Source organism: Bombina bombina, chromosome 2 (genome assembly GCF_027579735.1).
Source record: "Bombina bombina isolate aBomBom1 chromosome 2, aBomBom1.pri, whole genome shotgun sequence".
Taxonomy (NCBI): Eukaryota; Metazoa; Chordata; class Amphibia; order Anura; family Bombinatoridae; genus Bombina; species Bombina bombina.
In genome coordinates this window covers 942,996,619-943,013,476 of record NC_069500.1, presented here as the reverse complement: position 1 = coordinate 943,013,476, position 16,858 = coordinate 942,996,619, and the positions used below count along the sequence as shown (strand labels likewise).

The following is a 16,858-nucleotide window of genomic DNA, read 5'->3' as shown; positions in this document are numbered from 1 at the left end:
TTAGTGTGTACAGAGCAGAAACCGTAGCAGCTGCATTGCTCTTTATTATTCTTGGACTTCTAAATTGGGAAAAAAAAACATGGAAAATGTCAAGCGCTCACTCTAACGTTAAGTGCACAATACAGCCATTACATATCTGATGCCACTGATCCGTGAATGTGCACCACTTCTGTCACAGGGTAAGAGAATACCTACGATCCATGTTGTTCTGTATAAAGATGCAGAGCTTCCCTAACCAGCACCTGGAAGAGGTTAAAACAGCCGAACCTAAGGAGGCTAGGTTAGAGTATAATTAGATGGAGAGCCAAATTGTTCTAAAATGTGTTTTTAATACATAAATAAGAGTAAATGCGACGATTAAAACAAGTTCAATACAAAACTATCATGGATCCATGGTACATTACATATATCATATATAAAACTTGGGTATCAAATAAGTTAATAAAACAAGTTAAAAAAATCAGGTCCAACTAATGGATAAAATATAGGTAAATCTTAAATATATATGCGATTTAGTCAGCGAGATATTTCACAAAAACAATTAAAAACAATAATAGACAATCCTATTAAAACATCCAAGGTGAAACAGTGTAAAAATTCACGGTGAAACAGTGTAAAAATCGATGTGAAAAAATCAGAGTAAAACAATAAAGCTTGCAGTGCAAATCGATAAGGAATCCAAAAAACAATTTCAAATGTGAAAAAAAGTCTCTAGTCCTATGGAGTGTAAGGAATATATTCCAGTGATTTCGATTCTCTGAGGGATGGTGATAGAAATGTCAGAACAAGTGCAAATGCAACAGCAATAAGTGTGGGAATATCACAGAAAAACGATGATGTTGTAGACAATGTGAAAAAAATAAAAAGTGTAGATTTTTGAAAAAAACGTTAGAAAAAATGTATATAAAAGTGAGAAAAAAAGTCTTTTGATGGTGGTGCTCCCAATGGTCTTCAAACGTATGTGACTTCAATAATAGGTCTTAAAATGAGATGTAAAAAATAAAAATAAAATGTAGAATATAAAAAACTCGAACAATCACCTGTGGAAAAAAACAGAAACACAATATAGTGTAGATGGTCCTAGAGATGTTGCAAATAATAGAATAAGGCTTACCAGTGCTGGTCAACGCGTTTCGGCCTGTGTCAGGCCTTTATCAAGACTGGTTTGGGATGGTTAATGGTAGCCTTTTATAGAGTGTTTGACCGGATGTAGCTGAATACCTACTTCCGGTTTGGCGAAATTTGTTACTTTGGCCAAATGGTCTAAATCTTGGTCTTATTAAGTATAGTGGAGTGGGGTATTTCCCCAACAGAATGCTTAAACTTGAATACTTTAACGTTTCAATTTTAGCCTGTAGTTCTCCATTCTCGGAATCTCCGTTAATTCCGTGACGTCACTTCCGGTCTAGGTAATTTATGTGATCGGATAATAACGATCTGGGGCCAAATTTTATGATCTATAATCATGGGGTGTTAATTTAGAAGTTAAGGGGAGTTTACTTATTGTTTGGTGTATTACTATTTATACTATTTTTGCTTTTTACTAGGTCCGTAAACAGACCGACCTGATTGGTCGTGACGTCACGGCCTCCAGATAGCGCCTTGGATTGGATGTAAGAAATTGTGTGTCAGTTGCCCTACTTTTCGATAGGTGTACAATCGGGCTGTGTCGATTGGATATTCAAGGGGTGTGTCTATTATCCCGCTTTTTGATAGGTGTAAAATCGGACAATAACAGTGGTCCTATATGTAGATATGTAGGTGACGATATGTATTTAAGGGATTTTACCTTACATTCGTAAGCTTAGTATTAATCTAACAAACTATAATGTTATTCAAAATAAAAATCTTTGTGTTTAAAGTGTCATTTGTGACTGCATGAATGCCGTATCAGTTTAATCATTATAATCTTTATAAGATCAGAACAATAGTATATTTCATGATTTCTGGGAATCTTGTCTCTCAATGGGTAGTCCGTAATCGACCCTTTTGTAGGGGCTATTTTGAAAAGGACGAAACATATGTGAGAGGTGAAACTATGTTTTCAAACGTGACTGTGTGAATGGTTTGCTCCTAGTAAATGGGGACCAGAATCCTCGGAGTTAAATTTAGATATTTAGGAGACTGAGGAAATCTAAGTTGGTTTTGCTGCTTAGATGTGCCCTCTATCATATAGATCTCCTTTAGATATGAGCTGAATGTTTTTTTTACTTTTTGCTTTTATTGCTTTCTAAGGGAATATAGGGGGCTAAGGAGTTTTGGAATATTTTACATAAAGAGTTTTTTTCATTAGAATATATATTCTTCTCGTCAGTATCATTTTATTATTAATATAACCTAATTGGATACAGGTTATCTTACTTTTACTTTCTGTATTTATTACATAGAGGAATACAAGTGCTAGTTAACTTATGTTAATACAACCTAATTGGATTTAGGTAATCTTACTTTTTTCTTTTCTGTATTTATTTCATAGAGGAATACAAGTGCTAGTTAGCTTACGTTAATACCTAACTTATGTTTGTGGGCTGTTGGAATTTGGGGATCTCATATAAAGTTGAGAAGATTTACAAAACTTGGGATGAGGAATTCTTGTTTCTGTGCCTAACTTGGAACAGGCTGTGTTGCTACTCTTCATTTAGCTTCTGGTTGGTGTTTGATGCTGCTTATCTGAGCTTAGAATTTGATTCGAGAAAGAGAGAGAGAGAGAGAGGGGGAGAGGGACTTCTTTATCGGAGGTGATTTATTTCAAAGACATATTTGTAGTGTCCAGTGTGGTTAAACCATATTGAAAAGGTGTGATAAGTCCTCTTTATTATTCAGGCCTCTTGGGTATAGACAATCTAGGTTAAAAATCCACCTGGATTCGGCTGTGAGAAGTCTTTTTTCATAATTTCCTCCTCTCCAATCCTTTTTTATCTTTTGTATCCCTAAAAAGGTGAGGTCTTTGGTGTTACCTTTGTGTTTCTCTGCGAAATGTTTATATAAAGCTGTATCCGTGTTCAATTTTTCAATGAGTAGTAAATGCTCTCGTATTCTGTCCTTCAAGGGCCTGGAAGTCTGGCCCACATATTGTAGGCCGCAGGTACATTGAAGCATATAGATGATGCCCTTGTCATTGCATGTATTGTATGTATTCCTCTATGAAATAAATACAGAAAAGAAAAAAGTAAGATTACCTAAATCCAATTAGGTTGTATTAACATAAGTTAACTAGCACTTGTATTCCTCTATGTAATAAATACAGAAAGTAAAAGTAAGATAACCTGTATCCAATTAGGTTATATTAATAATAAAATGATACTGACGAGAAGAATATATATTCTAATGAAAAAAACTCTTTATATAAAATATTCCAAAACTCCTTAGCCCCCTATATTCCCTTAGAAAGCAATAAAAGCAAAAAGTAAAAAAAAACATTCAGCTCATATCTAAAGGAGATCTATATGATAGAGGGCACATCTAAGCAGCAAAACCAACTTAGATTTCCTCAGTCTCCTAAATATCTAAATTTAACTCCGAGGATTCTGGTCCCCATTTACTAGGAGCAAACCATTCACACAGTCACGTTTGAAAACATAGTTTCACCTCTCACATATGTTTCGTCCTTTTCAAAATAGCCCCTACAAAAGGGTCGATTACGGACTACCCATTGAGAGACAAGATTCCCAGAAATCATGAAATATACTATTGTTCTGATCTTATAAAGATTATAATGATTAAACTGATACGGCATTCATGCAGTCACAAATGACACTTTAAACACAAAGATTTTTATTTTGAATAACATTATAGTTTGTTAGATTAATACTAAGCTTACGAATGTAAGGTAAAATCCCTTAAATACATATCGTCACCTACATATCTACATATAGGACCACTGTTATTGTCCGATTTTACACCTATCAAAAAGCGGGATAATAGACACACCCCTTGAATATCCAATCGACACAGCCCGATTGTACACCTATCGAAAAGTAGGGCAACTGACACACAATTTCTTACATCCAATCCAAGGCGCTATCTGGAGGCCGTGACGTCACGACCAATCAGGTCGGTCTGTTTACGGACCTAGTAAAAAGCAAAAATAGTATAAATAGTAATACACCAAACAATAAGTAAACTCCCCTTAACTTCTAAATTAACACCCCATGATTATAGATCATAAAATTTGGCCCCAGATCGTTATTATCCGATCACATAAATTACCTAGACCGGAAGTGACGTCACGGAATTAACGGAGATTCCGAGAATGGAGAACTACAGGCTAAAATTGAAACGTTAAAGTATTCAAGTTTAAGCATTCTGTTGGGGAAATACCCCACTCCACTATACTTAATAAGACCAAGATTTAGACCATTTGGCCAAAGTAACAAATTTCGCCAAACCGGAAGTAGGTATTCAGCTACATCCGGTCAAACACTCTATAAAAGGCTACCATTAACCATCCCAAACCAGTCTTGATAAAGGCCTGACACAGGCCGAAACGCGTTGACCAGCACTGGTAAGCCTTATTCTATTATTTGCAACATCTCTAGGACCATCTACACTATATTGTGTTTCTGTTTTTTTCCACAGGTGATTGTTCGAGTTTTTTATATTCTACATTTTATTTTTATTTTTTACATCTCATTTTAAGACCTATTATTGAAGTCACATACGTTTGAAGACCATTGGGAGCACCACCATCAAAAGACTTTTTTTCTCACTTTTATATACATTTTTTCTAACGTTTTTTTCAAAAATCTACACTTTTTATTTTTTTCACATTGTCTACAACATCATCGTTTTTCTGTGATATTCCCACACTTATTGCTGTTGCATTTGCACTTGTTCTGACATTTCTATCACCATCCCTCAGAGAATCGAAATCACTGGAATATATTCCTTACACTCCATAGGACTAGAGACTTTTTTTCACATTTGAAATTGTTTTTTGGATTCCTTATCGATTTGCACTGCAAGCTTTATTGTTTTACTCTGATTTTTTCACATCGATTTTTACACTGTTTCACCGTGAATTTTTACACTGTTTCACCTTGGATGTTTTAATAGGATTGTCTATTATTGTTTTTGTGAAATATCTCGCTGACTAAATCGCATATATATTTAAGATTTACCTATATTTTATCCATTAGTTGGACCTGATTTTTTTAACTTGTTTTATTAACTTATTTGATACCCAAGTTTTATATATGATATATGTAATGTACCATGGATCCATGATAGTTTTGTATTGAACTTGTTTTAATCGTCGCATTTACTCTTATTTATGTATTAAAAACACATTTTAGAACAATTTGGCTCTCCATCTAATTATACTCTAACCTAGCCTCCTTAGGGTAGGGGCCTGGGATTTTTCTTTTCTTTATCTGTCTTATACATTGGGCACCTGCTAGGAGTCCCCCTCCCTAGGCTTAGAGGTTACCATTAGGCGCTGAGGTTTTTTCTATTTATTCGTTTAAAACAGCCGAACATCAGCACTGTGAGTAGTAACCATGTACGTCGCTGGTCTTTCTACGGGGGTGCTGTTTTCAATAGCGTGGTCTCGCCAGACGCTATTATAGCAAGATCACATAACGACCAGAGACGTACAGGGTATGTTGCAGTTGTTAAGGGGTTAACATATACAGGTGACCAATCTCACGTCCACTGCATTAACAAGCGTGTCTGATCAAGGCCGCCTTTAGTTTATTTCAATCTGCTGTAAACCTTAAGGTTTCTGTATTACTTTTTCTTGTAATTTAGTAATAACCTCAGAACCATCAGTTTGCTCAAACAGCAGAATCCTTACAGTCACACAGTAACCACAGCTTGCAGTACAATCTCTGACAGAACTACTAATGTGCACAAGAGCCTTAACTCAAACAGACCATATCACAGCATAGTACCAATATAGGAACTAGTTTTGCTTTCATGAGCTGTGAGATATTGGCTTCACGTTGCTGAATAACAACTACAGCACTGGTCTGTTTCATTTTACATTTACACAAGAAAATAATGAGATGCAGAGAAATGGCAGTTGCTCAAAGGATGTTGCAGCACAGCAATTAAAGGGACAGTATACACCAATTGTCATATAACTGCATGTAATGGACATTTGTATAAATTTGAGATTCATCATTCGTTGCACAAACCTCCAGCATTTGTTTAATTCCTACACTAGATATATTAGAAAAGAAGCGCAAATCAAATATTTATGAAAAAAAAGATACCTAGACTTGAACTTCTGTTGTAATATTGGGATCTAAATAAATAGCAGAAACAGAAAGTAACTTAATTATTCTCTAATGACTAATGAATCCTGTATATATGCACTTCTATTAAATACACACTGTATGTTCTGCAATAGCCCAATAGATTATTTTACCATCTTAGGCGGGGGTGCTAGATCTGCACATCTGCAATATATTCATGATCTACTGCAAATGACTATCTGTAGCTTGGATCTGTCATATTATAAACAAAATAAATATTACATTTTAATAGGTCTGTCCCATCAGATTCTTTTTATTTTTATTATTATTGTTGTTATTATTATTCAGTTTTACATTTCTTTAATTGGTGACACAAATGCTTCGCACACCCTCAATATAGAGGAGTAAATACTGCAACTTGAACTCAGTAAAAATAGTTTATTGCAAAAATAGCATAAAACATGAGATTACATAGTTAAGCACAGAACATGACACCAATTACTGTCTTAGATCTTTTGTAAAACAAATCTTTAGATCCAGCAGTTGCTGTGGAAATGATCTGGAGATGAATCACAATCGATTTAGATTTTTCTATTTATTTTTTTTTATAATCGGTTTAGTCTTTTTTCTCTCTAAGCTTTGCAACGTTTAAAGGGACACTGAACCTAAAGTTTTTCTTTCGTCATTCAGATAGAGCATGCAATTTTAAGCAACTATTTTTTAATTTACTCCTATTAGCAATGTATATTTGTTCTCTTGCTATCTTTATTTGAAAAAGAAGGCATCTAAGCTTTTTTCTTGGTTAAGGACTCTGGACAGCACTTTTTTATTGGTGGATGAATTTATCCACCAATCAGCAACAATGGCCAAGGTTGTTCACCAATAATGGGCCGGCATCTAAACTTACATTCTTGCATTTCAAATAAAGATATCAAGAGAATGAAGAAAATTTGATAATAGGAGTAAATTAGAAAGTTGCTTAAAATTTCATGCTCAATCTGAATCACAAAAGCAAAAATTTAGGTTCAGTGTCCCTTTAACTAATGCTACTTAAACTTTTTAATAGTCAGCGGCACCAAATTCACAGTTAATATATACTAACCTTTAACTAGGCTGCACTCCTGTTTAAAGTGCTATTATTTTGACAACCTACCCTGGGGGATTGCCTATGATTGATGAGACCATCATTACTATAGACAGTTTGTATTATTTTAACACATTCATATGTTTGTTTTGTAAACTGTTATAAAAATGTGGAGAAAAAAAAAAAAACTGATCCACTTCACTGATCCCTCTTTCCAACCACAGTAAGTTAGAAATTAATAGTCATTATTTGTAATATTTTATGAAAATATTAGACCAGAAACATTCTGAAATGATCTTACCTTGATAGTTGCTATCTGTAGAACTTGATTAATTCCAAGGTATTTGATCTGTTAAATGAGTGAATGAATAAACACCCAAATCAAATAATTCTACTTACGTAGGAACTTTTTCTTTTTTTCCAGAGAGAATTCATGGAATGTTTCCCAAAACATCTTCACAGTGGGGTGTGTAGCAGTGTATTCACCCTTGTACACAGCACTCTAAAATAAAAATCCATATTAGAACCTACAAAACAAACACCATTTTTGGAAGGTATGTCAGTGAGCTCTACTAATACATGTGTTTAGCATAAGAACACCATGAGCCTGTGTGTAAAATTGATCTTCATTAACACAATATTCATGTGCTGAATCACCTTTTTAATTGATTGTAGTGGTGCAAACATATTTGTGCGTTTGTTTGACCGTGAGCCCATACTAACACTGGCTGAGAGGGACAATGGGAACTATCAGTCTTGTAATCTACTGATTGGCACTTCAAAATCTACTGGTAGATTCCAATCTACTTTTTAGGAACACCTGCTTTCTGTATTCATGTATTATGTGTTCTTCGTGAAAGGCTATTATATCAGAAGATATTTAAAAGCTTGGAGACACTTTAAAAAAATACTATGTTCATGACTTATCAGATATATTAGATAAACTACATTATCATGAAACGCGTAAGGGACTGTGCTGTGTGCCGCTTCTGAGGTTGCTAGTCTAAGACGATGACATCACCCCTGATACATGAACATTTGTTTTCCCGTTGGAGGCTTTCCATTTGTGACATTTTACAGTTTACATCTAGTAAAGGAACTTTAGTTTGTTATGTTTATTATTATTATTATTATTATTGTTGTTGTTTTTCTTGCGATCATCTCATATGTTCCAAGCTTTCATTGGGATAATTAAAACATAGTCTATGCTGATTGTACACAAGGAATCTGAATGCTGTAATAGCACAGATTGTTTTATTTGTATTGTTGTTATATGCATGTATCTATGTGTGTATTTTATACAATAAATGATTGCACTCAGGAGTGCGCTTTCCCCTTTTAATTTTCATTAACTTCAACTTTATGGATTTGTGCCACTCCAGTACTGTGCTTACCTCTTCCAGCTCTTGCCAGTTATAGTTACTGCTGCCCACTACCATGGCTCTCAGTTCTGACGGCTGAAAAAGCTCCAACACTTTTCCACCGCAAACCTTTAGGAAACCAGTAGAAAAGGCTTCGTACCACTCTTTCACGGACACGTTGAACACATAATCAACATAGGCATCTACAAATGTCTTCCTAAAAAGCCAAAAAAGTACAGCTGAGATTACACATAATTAACAATAAAACCTATTAACATATATTATTCAAACACTCACAGCAAACATATGATGAATTTAAATCCAGATAATTTAAGCCTATCAAATCCAATAGGTTTACTCATTCGATGTTTGATTTATGTTGACCCACATTAGACAGAGAAACAGACCTCAATGAAACACACTCACAGTATAGTAATCAACCCATGGGGTCACATAAATAATAAAAAGTAGTTAATCACCAGAAAAACAAAACAAACTTACAGTATGACACATTCCCATACAGTGCCAAGACAATGACAAACTCATGTATTTCAGTCATTATTTGGTTAAAGGGCATATGTAAAACATTACCTTATGTAAAAAAAATGCACACAAGATAAAAACAGATTAAGGAACTAGGCAGGTTACTAATAGAAGTTAAAAAAATGCTTTTATCACTGGAAAATAACATTCTTATGCAATCTATAGGCAGTGTTATAGCTTTGCAAAATAAGTTTAAAGGAATAGTCTAGTCAGAATTAAATTTTGATGATTCAGGTAGAGCAGCAATTTTAAGCAACTTTCTAATTTACTCCTATTATCATTATTTCTTTGTACTCTTGGTATCTTTATTTGAAAAAGCAAAAATGTAAACTTAGGAACCGGCCCATTTTTGGTTCAAAACCTGGGTAGCGCTTGCTGATTGATGTCTACATTTAAACACCAATCAGCAAGCACTACCGAAAAATGGTCCGGTTCCTAAGTTTACATTTTTGCTTTTTCAAATGAAGAAACCAAAAGAAGAAAATTTGATAATAGGAGTAAATTAGAAAGTTGCTTAAAATTGCATGCTCTATCTGAATCATGAAAGTTTAACTCTGACTTGACTATTCCTTTAATGTATTTTATGATGACAGATAGACCTTGTAAAGAGCCAATGGCTGAAGCAGTAACATTACAGTCAAGTGAGCAGAACTTCAGAAGCGTTTACAAGTATACCAGATCCCTCAGGAAGTGTGAAGTAGCTGCCCAAAATGCATCAGCAGCTAGAGTGTTACCTTACCTTAGCTTTCTAATTGTTATCTGCAAACTAATAGACATGAACTTTATAATTCATTTATTCAATATTGGTGCTACACATTATTACTGCTATATAACTGTTCCTCTGTAGCTGGGCACATAGTAAGTGTGCAACCTACCTGTTCTCTTTATTCACAGTTATCTGGTCTCCTCCAGGCACTAAGGGCTTAATCTCAGTCAGTCCATAACTTTCTCTACATATCTAAATATAAACAGACATTTGTGTTACACATTAGTGAACATTCACAAGTGATTTTGTCTAATAATCTAACTTTATCTTCAATTGATACGGTAAAGATCTGTGATGTGGGAGATCTCATGGTATATAACTGTAGATTGGTTAATGCCCCATAAGGACATTCACCTTTATGTTCCTATTTTTAGCATTGTCTCTAGTATTGTATTTTCAGTAACATTAGTAACTTTGGGCTTCCGTACATGCGCCGCATCAGAAGTGACTTGAGGGGAACCATGCGGCAGTGAACGAAGCATGCAGCTGCTCCAGCCACTACTCCGCTCCAATACGATTGCGAAGAGAAAGGCATACAGAGTCTGAAGACTTCCAGGTTGGCGGCCCGGGAGGTTTCTGGTAGCGGCATTCGGGACACTGAAACCAGCTGGACATACCCTGGGAGGGTAATTGAAGGACCGGATTGGGGTGCTGTTTGCCGAGGCGGAGCAACGGCAGGAAGAGGGGCCAAGGCCCCAGGTTGAAGCAACCTGTCGAGTTGGCTATACCACCAACTCCCCCTAGTCACAGAACCAGGTGCATTAACAGACCACTTCGTAGTGGCACTGCTCTTTGGTGACATTTTCTGTAGAAGCACAGCTCAAGTGGAAGAGCCTCTGGATTTGGAGCAAAAACCTGCATCCACGTGGGAAGCTTAATCGTGGCCTACACAGCCCGACTGGCCAGAGGCACTAAATATTTCTTCTTCTTTTAATATGGTCTATTATTGCTACTGTATCTTTAGCCTGACTGCCCGTGCAGACTGTTTTGCCTTACATCTGCTGGAAACAAATATAAGCTGCAGGGGCAAGTACAGGGAGGCAGGATATTGTGGAGAAGAGTTAACCTAGTCTGTATCATCAGAAGGATTGGGGGAAAAGGCACAGTCTCTTAAACTGTGAGTATAACAAACCCATTGACATTTAAGAAGTAATATTGAGCTGATGTATTGTGCGCCAGAATCTGGCACTCCAAAAACCCATAAGTTATACTCTGTGTGGTAGAGTCCTATTATAAAAGGAAAAATTAGAAGGAAAGGAAGGAAAGGCGTGGGGGGGAGAAAAAAATCTGTATATTAAAGACTCTCCTAAAAAAAAGCAGGCTTAAGAACTAACGCAAATATCTTTTCCTTAACCCCTTAACGACCAAGGACGTGCCAGGCACGTCCTCCATTGGAGGTCACTTAACGACCAAGGACGTGCCTGGCACGTCCTCTGGGGTTTGAAGCTCTGGAAGCGATCCTGATCGCTTCCAGCAGCTTCTAAGGTATTGCAGTGATGCCTCAATATTGAGGCATCACTGCAATACCTTTTTTAGCACACTGATGCAGAGAGGGCCACTCTGTGGCCCTCTCTGCATCGGCCAGCGATGGTGCCGATCGTTGGTGGGTGGGAGCAGCTACAGGGAGGTGGGTGAGCGGCTCATCGCTGGCAGTCTCTTCCGGCCAACAGTCAGGAAAGATCGCGTGCGCGTGCGCGTGCACACGTGCCCCCGTGCGTGCACGAGCATGCGCGTGCACGCACACGTGCACGCCCGCGATCTGGGCTAAAAAGTTAAAGTGGTGGGACAGGGTGGTGGGTGGCGGTTTTGGGTGGAAGAGGAGGGAAATAATTTTATAAATGAGGATCTAGGAGGGGGAGGGGGTAGGGTATGCAGGGGGACAGCTACACTACAGAAAAAAAATAAACTATATAAAAAAAAACACATTTAAGTGCAAAGTGGGTACTGGCAGACAGCTGCCAGTACCCAAAATGGTGGGAAATAGTGTGGGGTGTGTTAGAGAGCTGTTTAGGGGGGGGGGGATCAGGGAGGTTGGGGGCTAAGGGGGGATCCTACAGAGCAGCATATGTAAATATGCTTTAAAAATTTTTTTTATCAAAGATAGCTTTTATTTTAGTACTGGCAGACTTTCTGCCAGTACTTAAGATGGCGGGGACAATTGTGGGGTGGGGGAGGGATGAGAGCTGTTTGAGAGGGATCATGGGGTGGGATGTGTCAGGTGGGAGGCTGATCTCTACATTAAAGCTAAAATTAACCCTTCAAGCTTCCTACAAGCTACCTAATTAACCCTGTCACTGCTGGGCATATTACAAGTGTGGTGAGCAGCGGCATTTAGCGTCCTTCTAATTACCAAAAAGCAACGCCAAAGCCATATATGTCTGCTATTTCTGAACAAAGTGGATCCCAGAACAGCATTTACAACCATTTGTACAATAATTGCACAAGCTGTTTGTAAATAATTTCAGTGAGAAACCCAAAGTTAGTGAAAAAGTTAACGATTTTTTTCATTTGATCGAATTTGGCGGTGAAATGGTGGCATGAAATATATCAAAATGGGCCCAGATCAATACTTTGGGTTGTCTACTATACTACACTAAAGCTAAAATTAACCCTACATGCTCCCTACAAGTTACCTAATTAACCCCTTCACTGCTGGGCATAACACAAGTGTGGTGCGCAGCAGCATTTAGCGTCCTTCTAATTACCAAAAAGTAATGCCACAGCCATAAATGTCTGCTATTTCTGAACAAAGGGGATCCCAGAGAAGCATTTACAACCATTTATGCCACAATTGCATAAGTTGTTTGTAAATAATTTCAGTTAGAAACCTAACATTTGTGAAAAAGTTTGTGAAAAAGTGAACAATTTTTTTTATTTGATCGAATTTGGCAGTGAAATGGTGGCTTGAAATATACCAAAATGGGCCTAGATCAATACTTTGGGTTGTCTTCTAAAAAAAAATATATACATGTCAAGGAATATTCAGAGATTCCTGAAAGATATCAGTGTTCTAATGTAACTAGCGCTAATTTTGAAAAAAAGTGGTTTTGAAATAGCAAAGTGCTACTTGTATTTATGGCCCTATAACTTGCAAAAAAAGCTAAGAACATGTAAACATTGGGTATTTCTAAACTCAGAACAAAATTTAGAAACTATTTAGCACAGTGTTTTTTGGTGGTTGTAGATATGTAACAGATTTTGGGGGTCAAAGTTAGAAAAATTGTGTTTTTTTCCATTTTTTCATTATATTTTATAATTTTTTTTATAGTAAATTATATGATATGATCAAAATAATGGTATTTTTAGAAAGTCCATTTAATGGCGAGAAAAACGGTATATAATATGTGTGGGTACAGTAAATGAGTAAGAGGAAAATTACAGCTAAACGCAAACACTGCAGAAATGTAAAAATAGCCTTGGTCCCAAACGGTCAGAAAATGGAAAAGTGCTGTGGTCACTAAGGGGTTAATAGCCCTAAGTATCACAGGGCAAAACTCTATCTGGTCTCCGTCTGCATGTCCTGCATATGATTGTGTTCTGCTCATTGCATTCATTCTATACAAATGCCCCCCTATATTCTTGTATGATCTGCTGAAAATAGCTTTACTCTTGAAAACGTTCAGGGGACTATTTACTAGTGAAGCATCTCATTGTTTTAGTAAATAGATGGACACTGTCTGCTGTAATCTTGGTTGAAAGATGCTCACACAACATCATCAAGTCTTTTAGAGCTAGCAAAAAGTTGTATTATGTGTTGTATATAGTTGACTAGATTATCTAGTTTAAAGGAAAAAAAAAAAAAAAAGAGTACTGAAAAGGGGGCTATATAAGGAATTGCTATAACATATAAACTATTGATAAAAATGGCGAACCAAGGTAGTTTGGTTGGCACACTAAGGAAGTATTCTACTTAATGTATGGATGTGGCATGCTCTTACTGTGTCTAAAGGCACTGGTGAAACCCCTCTGAATCGCTCTAAATTATTAAAAAGTTTGTTGTATACCACCTGCTATATATAGTTTGCTAGACTGACTGGTTCAAAGGAAAAAGGACAGGGAAAAGGTTGCTAAACTAGGAATTACCATATACATATAAGCTATTAAAAGAAGAATCGTATATTGTCGCCATTTTGTTTGTTTACCCTGTTACTGAAGGTAAACACGGAAGTGTACAACTATTCAAATATGCTTGGGTTTTTTGTTCCCGAGGTAATAAGGATGACTAAGTTAAAGATATACATAAGAATTGATATAACTAAAAGGACAATATATTAGAAAATACTTTGAAAAGTACTACTCTCTGACCTCTAGGCATAATTACGAGCAAACGCTCCCTAAGTCAATGGGAACTTTGTCAGTTAAAGTCAAGGGAGAATTCAGTTAAAGCATTATTTCTCTCAAAAGAAAAAAGAGTATTGAATTACATGAGCTATAAAGTTAGAAAAAGCCAGAAAATAGAAACAATAATTATTTTAGTTTTGCCTTCTCCCCTTAGAAGGGAGACACTACTCTTTAACTCAGCCTGTTATAATTCATATAACTAAAAAGATAAAAACATCAGAAAAATACTTAAGTATTACGATTGTGACCAAGGTGACACCACATGATAGACTTGGTTGGTAGCCTAAGTTTATCTCAGATAGACCTGAAGTAAAGGTTTACTTTTTTCTCCCCTCACACGTGCCCGGAGACCTGTATCTTTCAGTGCCCGTGACCCATTTTTACACGCATTATTTGCATCATTTTTCAATTTATCAATACACATTTCTTCACTTTTCACTCTCCTTAGGGAGCTTGATTTCTACACTTATGCTTTTCTCTCTCTCTCTCACCGGCCCCCCCCCACATGCCTGGAGACCTGTATCTCCCATCGCCACCACCTGGCCCTTTTCTTACACGCATTCCTTGCGCCATTTTCCCTATACCAATACACAACACATGTTCTCACCTCTCACTCTCCTTAGTAAGCTTGACTTCTACACCCGTGTCATTTCATCTTTGCCTTATCACTACATACTTGGCCCCTCAGAATACACACACTTTCCCTCCCTTTCACAGACCCATTATTTTATTTTTTTCTTCTTCTCTTTAGTGATAAGTGTATGGAGAGGTTTGTGACCTCATCCAAGTCAGGTCCGTTAAATATGTCTAAAGACACCAGAGACAAAGATAAAAAATCTAAATCCAATACTAGCATTCAGCTGGACAATCCTCTGGGCCTCTCTGACACTCTTATGGTTGCACAAGGCTCTCAATCTTTAATAAAAGAAATATCAGATTTTATAGCTTTAAAACAGGAACTCAAATTCATTCGCCCCCAACTTGATAAATTAACTCAAAACTTATCTCAATTAACTGGAGATGTTCAACAGTTTAACAAAAGATTAAGTGAGGTGGAAACACAAATTTCTGAATTAGAAGACAAATCCAATAAATGAGAAACAATAAACCAACAGCAAGACTCACTGATTTCAAAATTACAATTTAAGATTGTTGAGCTTGAGGACCGCTCAATACGTAATAATCTACGAATTAATGATATTCCAGAATCAATCGAAACCGCCAGTCTCATCAATTTTATATCTGAGGATTGGTCAGCTGAATAGAGGACAACAAAAAATATCATAAGACCAGTAATTGTGAAAATGCTAAGCTATCAGGACAAGTCAGATATTTTATTTCATTACAAAAAAAAGAGAAATGAAATAAAATTGGGTGAAAACCGTATACTCAATTGTCAGGACTGAAACGTCTTTAAGTAGAAAGGAAATAGCAGGTATATGCTCTAGTATAATACTGTTATGTTCCTGTCCCTTTAAGTCAGGATGTTCAGGTATTCACATTCCTATATAAGGCCCCTCCTCCAGTCTACCTATGCTTGGTAATTTGTATTCACTTAGCTATAAGCTGAGCAACAACGAAGACACCTTGCTGATATTCCTAACCAAGGAATTTACTATTAGTAACTTCAATTGCTGTGTGCTTTTCAACTTTGGATCGTCATATTTCAGGTTTCCTTATTTTGACCGGAATCCTCAAAGTATCTTACACTTGTTAAATCTGTTTCTCCCGGCTTATACATTGAAGCCGTGTATCGGCGTCTGACGTCACCGTAAGTCTCAGGAGCTCTCTCTCACTCTGGCTGCAAACAACCAACTCCTGTGCTTAATAGTAACTCACCTTGAAGCTGCGGTAACCGTTACTATTTCTTACTCTCTGAAGGTGGTAACGTATATACCTTAATTCACTTACTACTTTAAAGGACTTTCCTGCATGTTATACAGTGTGACGCTTATGCAAATTCAGCTACCTTTAACAATCTGATTGCTTGTAATATCTATCGCTTCAGCTTGACGAACTGTGCTTTAATATTCTATGTGCATTATCAAATATCATACTGTTGATTGTGAAGGACTGCCTGCTGTTTACATGAATACTAACAACGTTATAGACTAACTAAGGATTGCCTGTTAACTAAAAACAATATAACCGTTATAGAGCTCTCCTGCTTAATTTATATAGAAACACCTCCTGGTTGCAACCTGTGTTATTTGAGGCTGACATTCACATACTAACACTAATCTTTATTTACCTTTCTTTTATCTACTATCTCTATAATTATCTGCATATTGCAAACTGCTATTGCAATCGGGATAATATACCCTTAAATCTCATTTCCTCCTCTCTGTATAATTATCTGCATATTGCAAACTGCTATTGCAATCGGGATAATATATCTTTAAATCTCATTTCTTTCACTCTGCATCCATGCAGCAGTGACCCTCAGATCTATGAGCAAAAACTAGGTTCTTGATTACATCTAATGAACCTAAAGGTTTGGTGTGAGACTGAGTGGTCCTGCAATTAAGGATATCAAATACTTGCACCTAACATAACATATTACCAA

General features: G+C 36.5%; 1 protein-coding gene across 2 annotated transcripts in view; it reads right to left on the bottom strand.

The window, feature by feature from the left end:
* The window catches only part of HERC3 (HECT and RLD domain containing E3 ubiquitin protein ligase 3), a 299,938-nt gene that overhangs the window by 2,861 nt on the left and 280,219 nt on the right, over window positions 1-16,858 (bottom strand). For both annotated transcript variants that reach the window (XM_053703420.1, XM_053703421.1), the window contains exons 22-24: window positions 10,061-10,143; window positions 8,676-8,859; window positions 7,681-7,783 (exon numbers count right to left, since the gene is read on the bottom strand). In XM_053703420.1, the coding sequence (XP_053559395.1) occupies window positions 7,681-7,783; window positions 8,676-8,859; window positions 10,061-10,143 (370 nt within the window). The remainder of the gene's footprint in view (window positions 1-7,680; window positions 7,784-8,675; window positions 8,860-10,060; window positions 10,144-16,858) is intronic.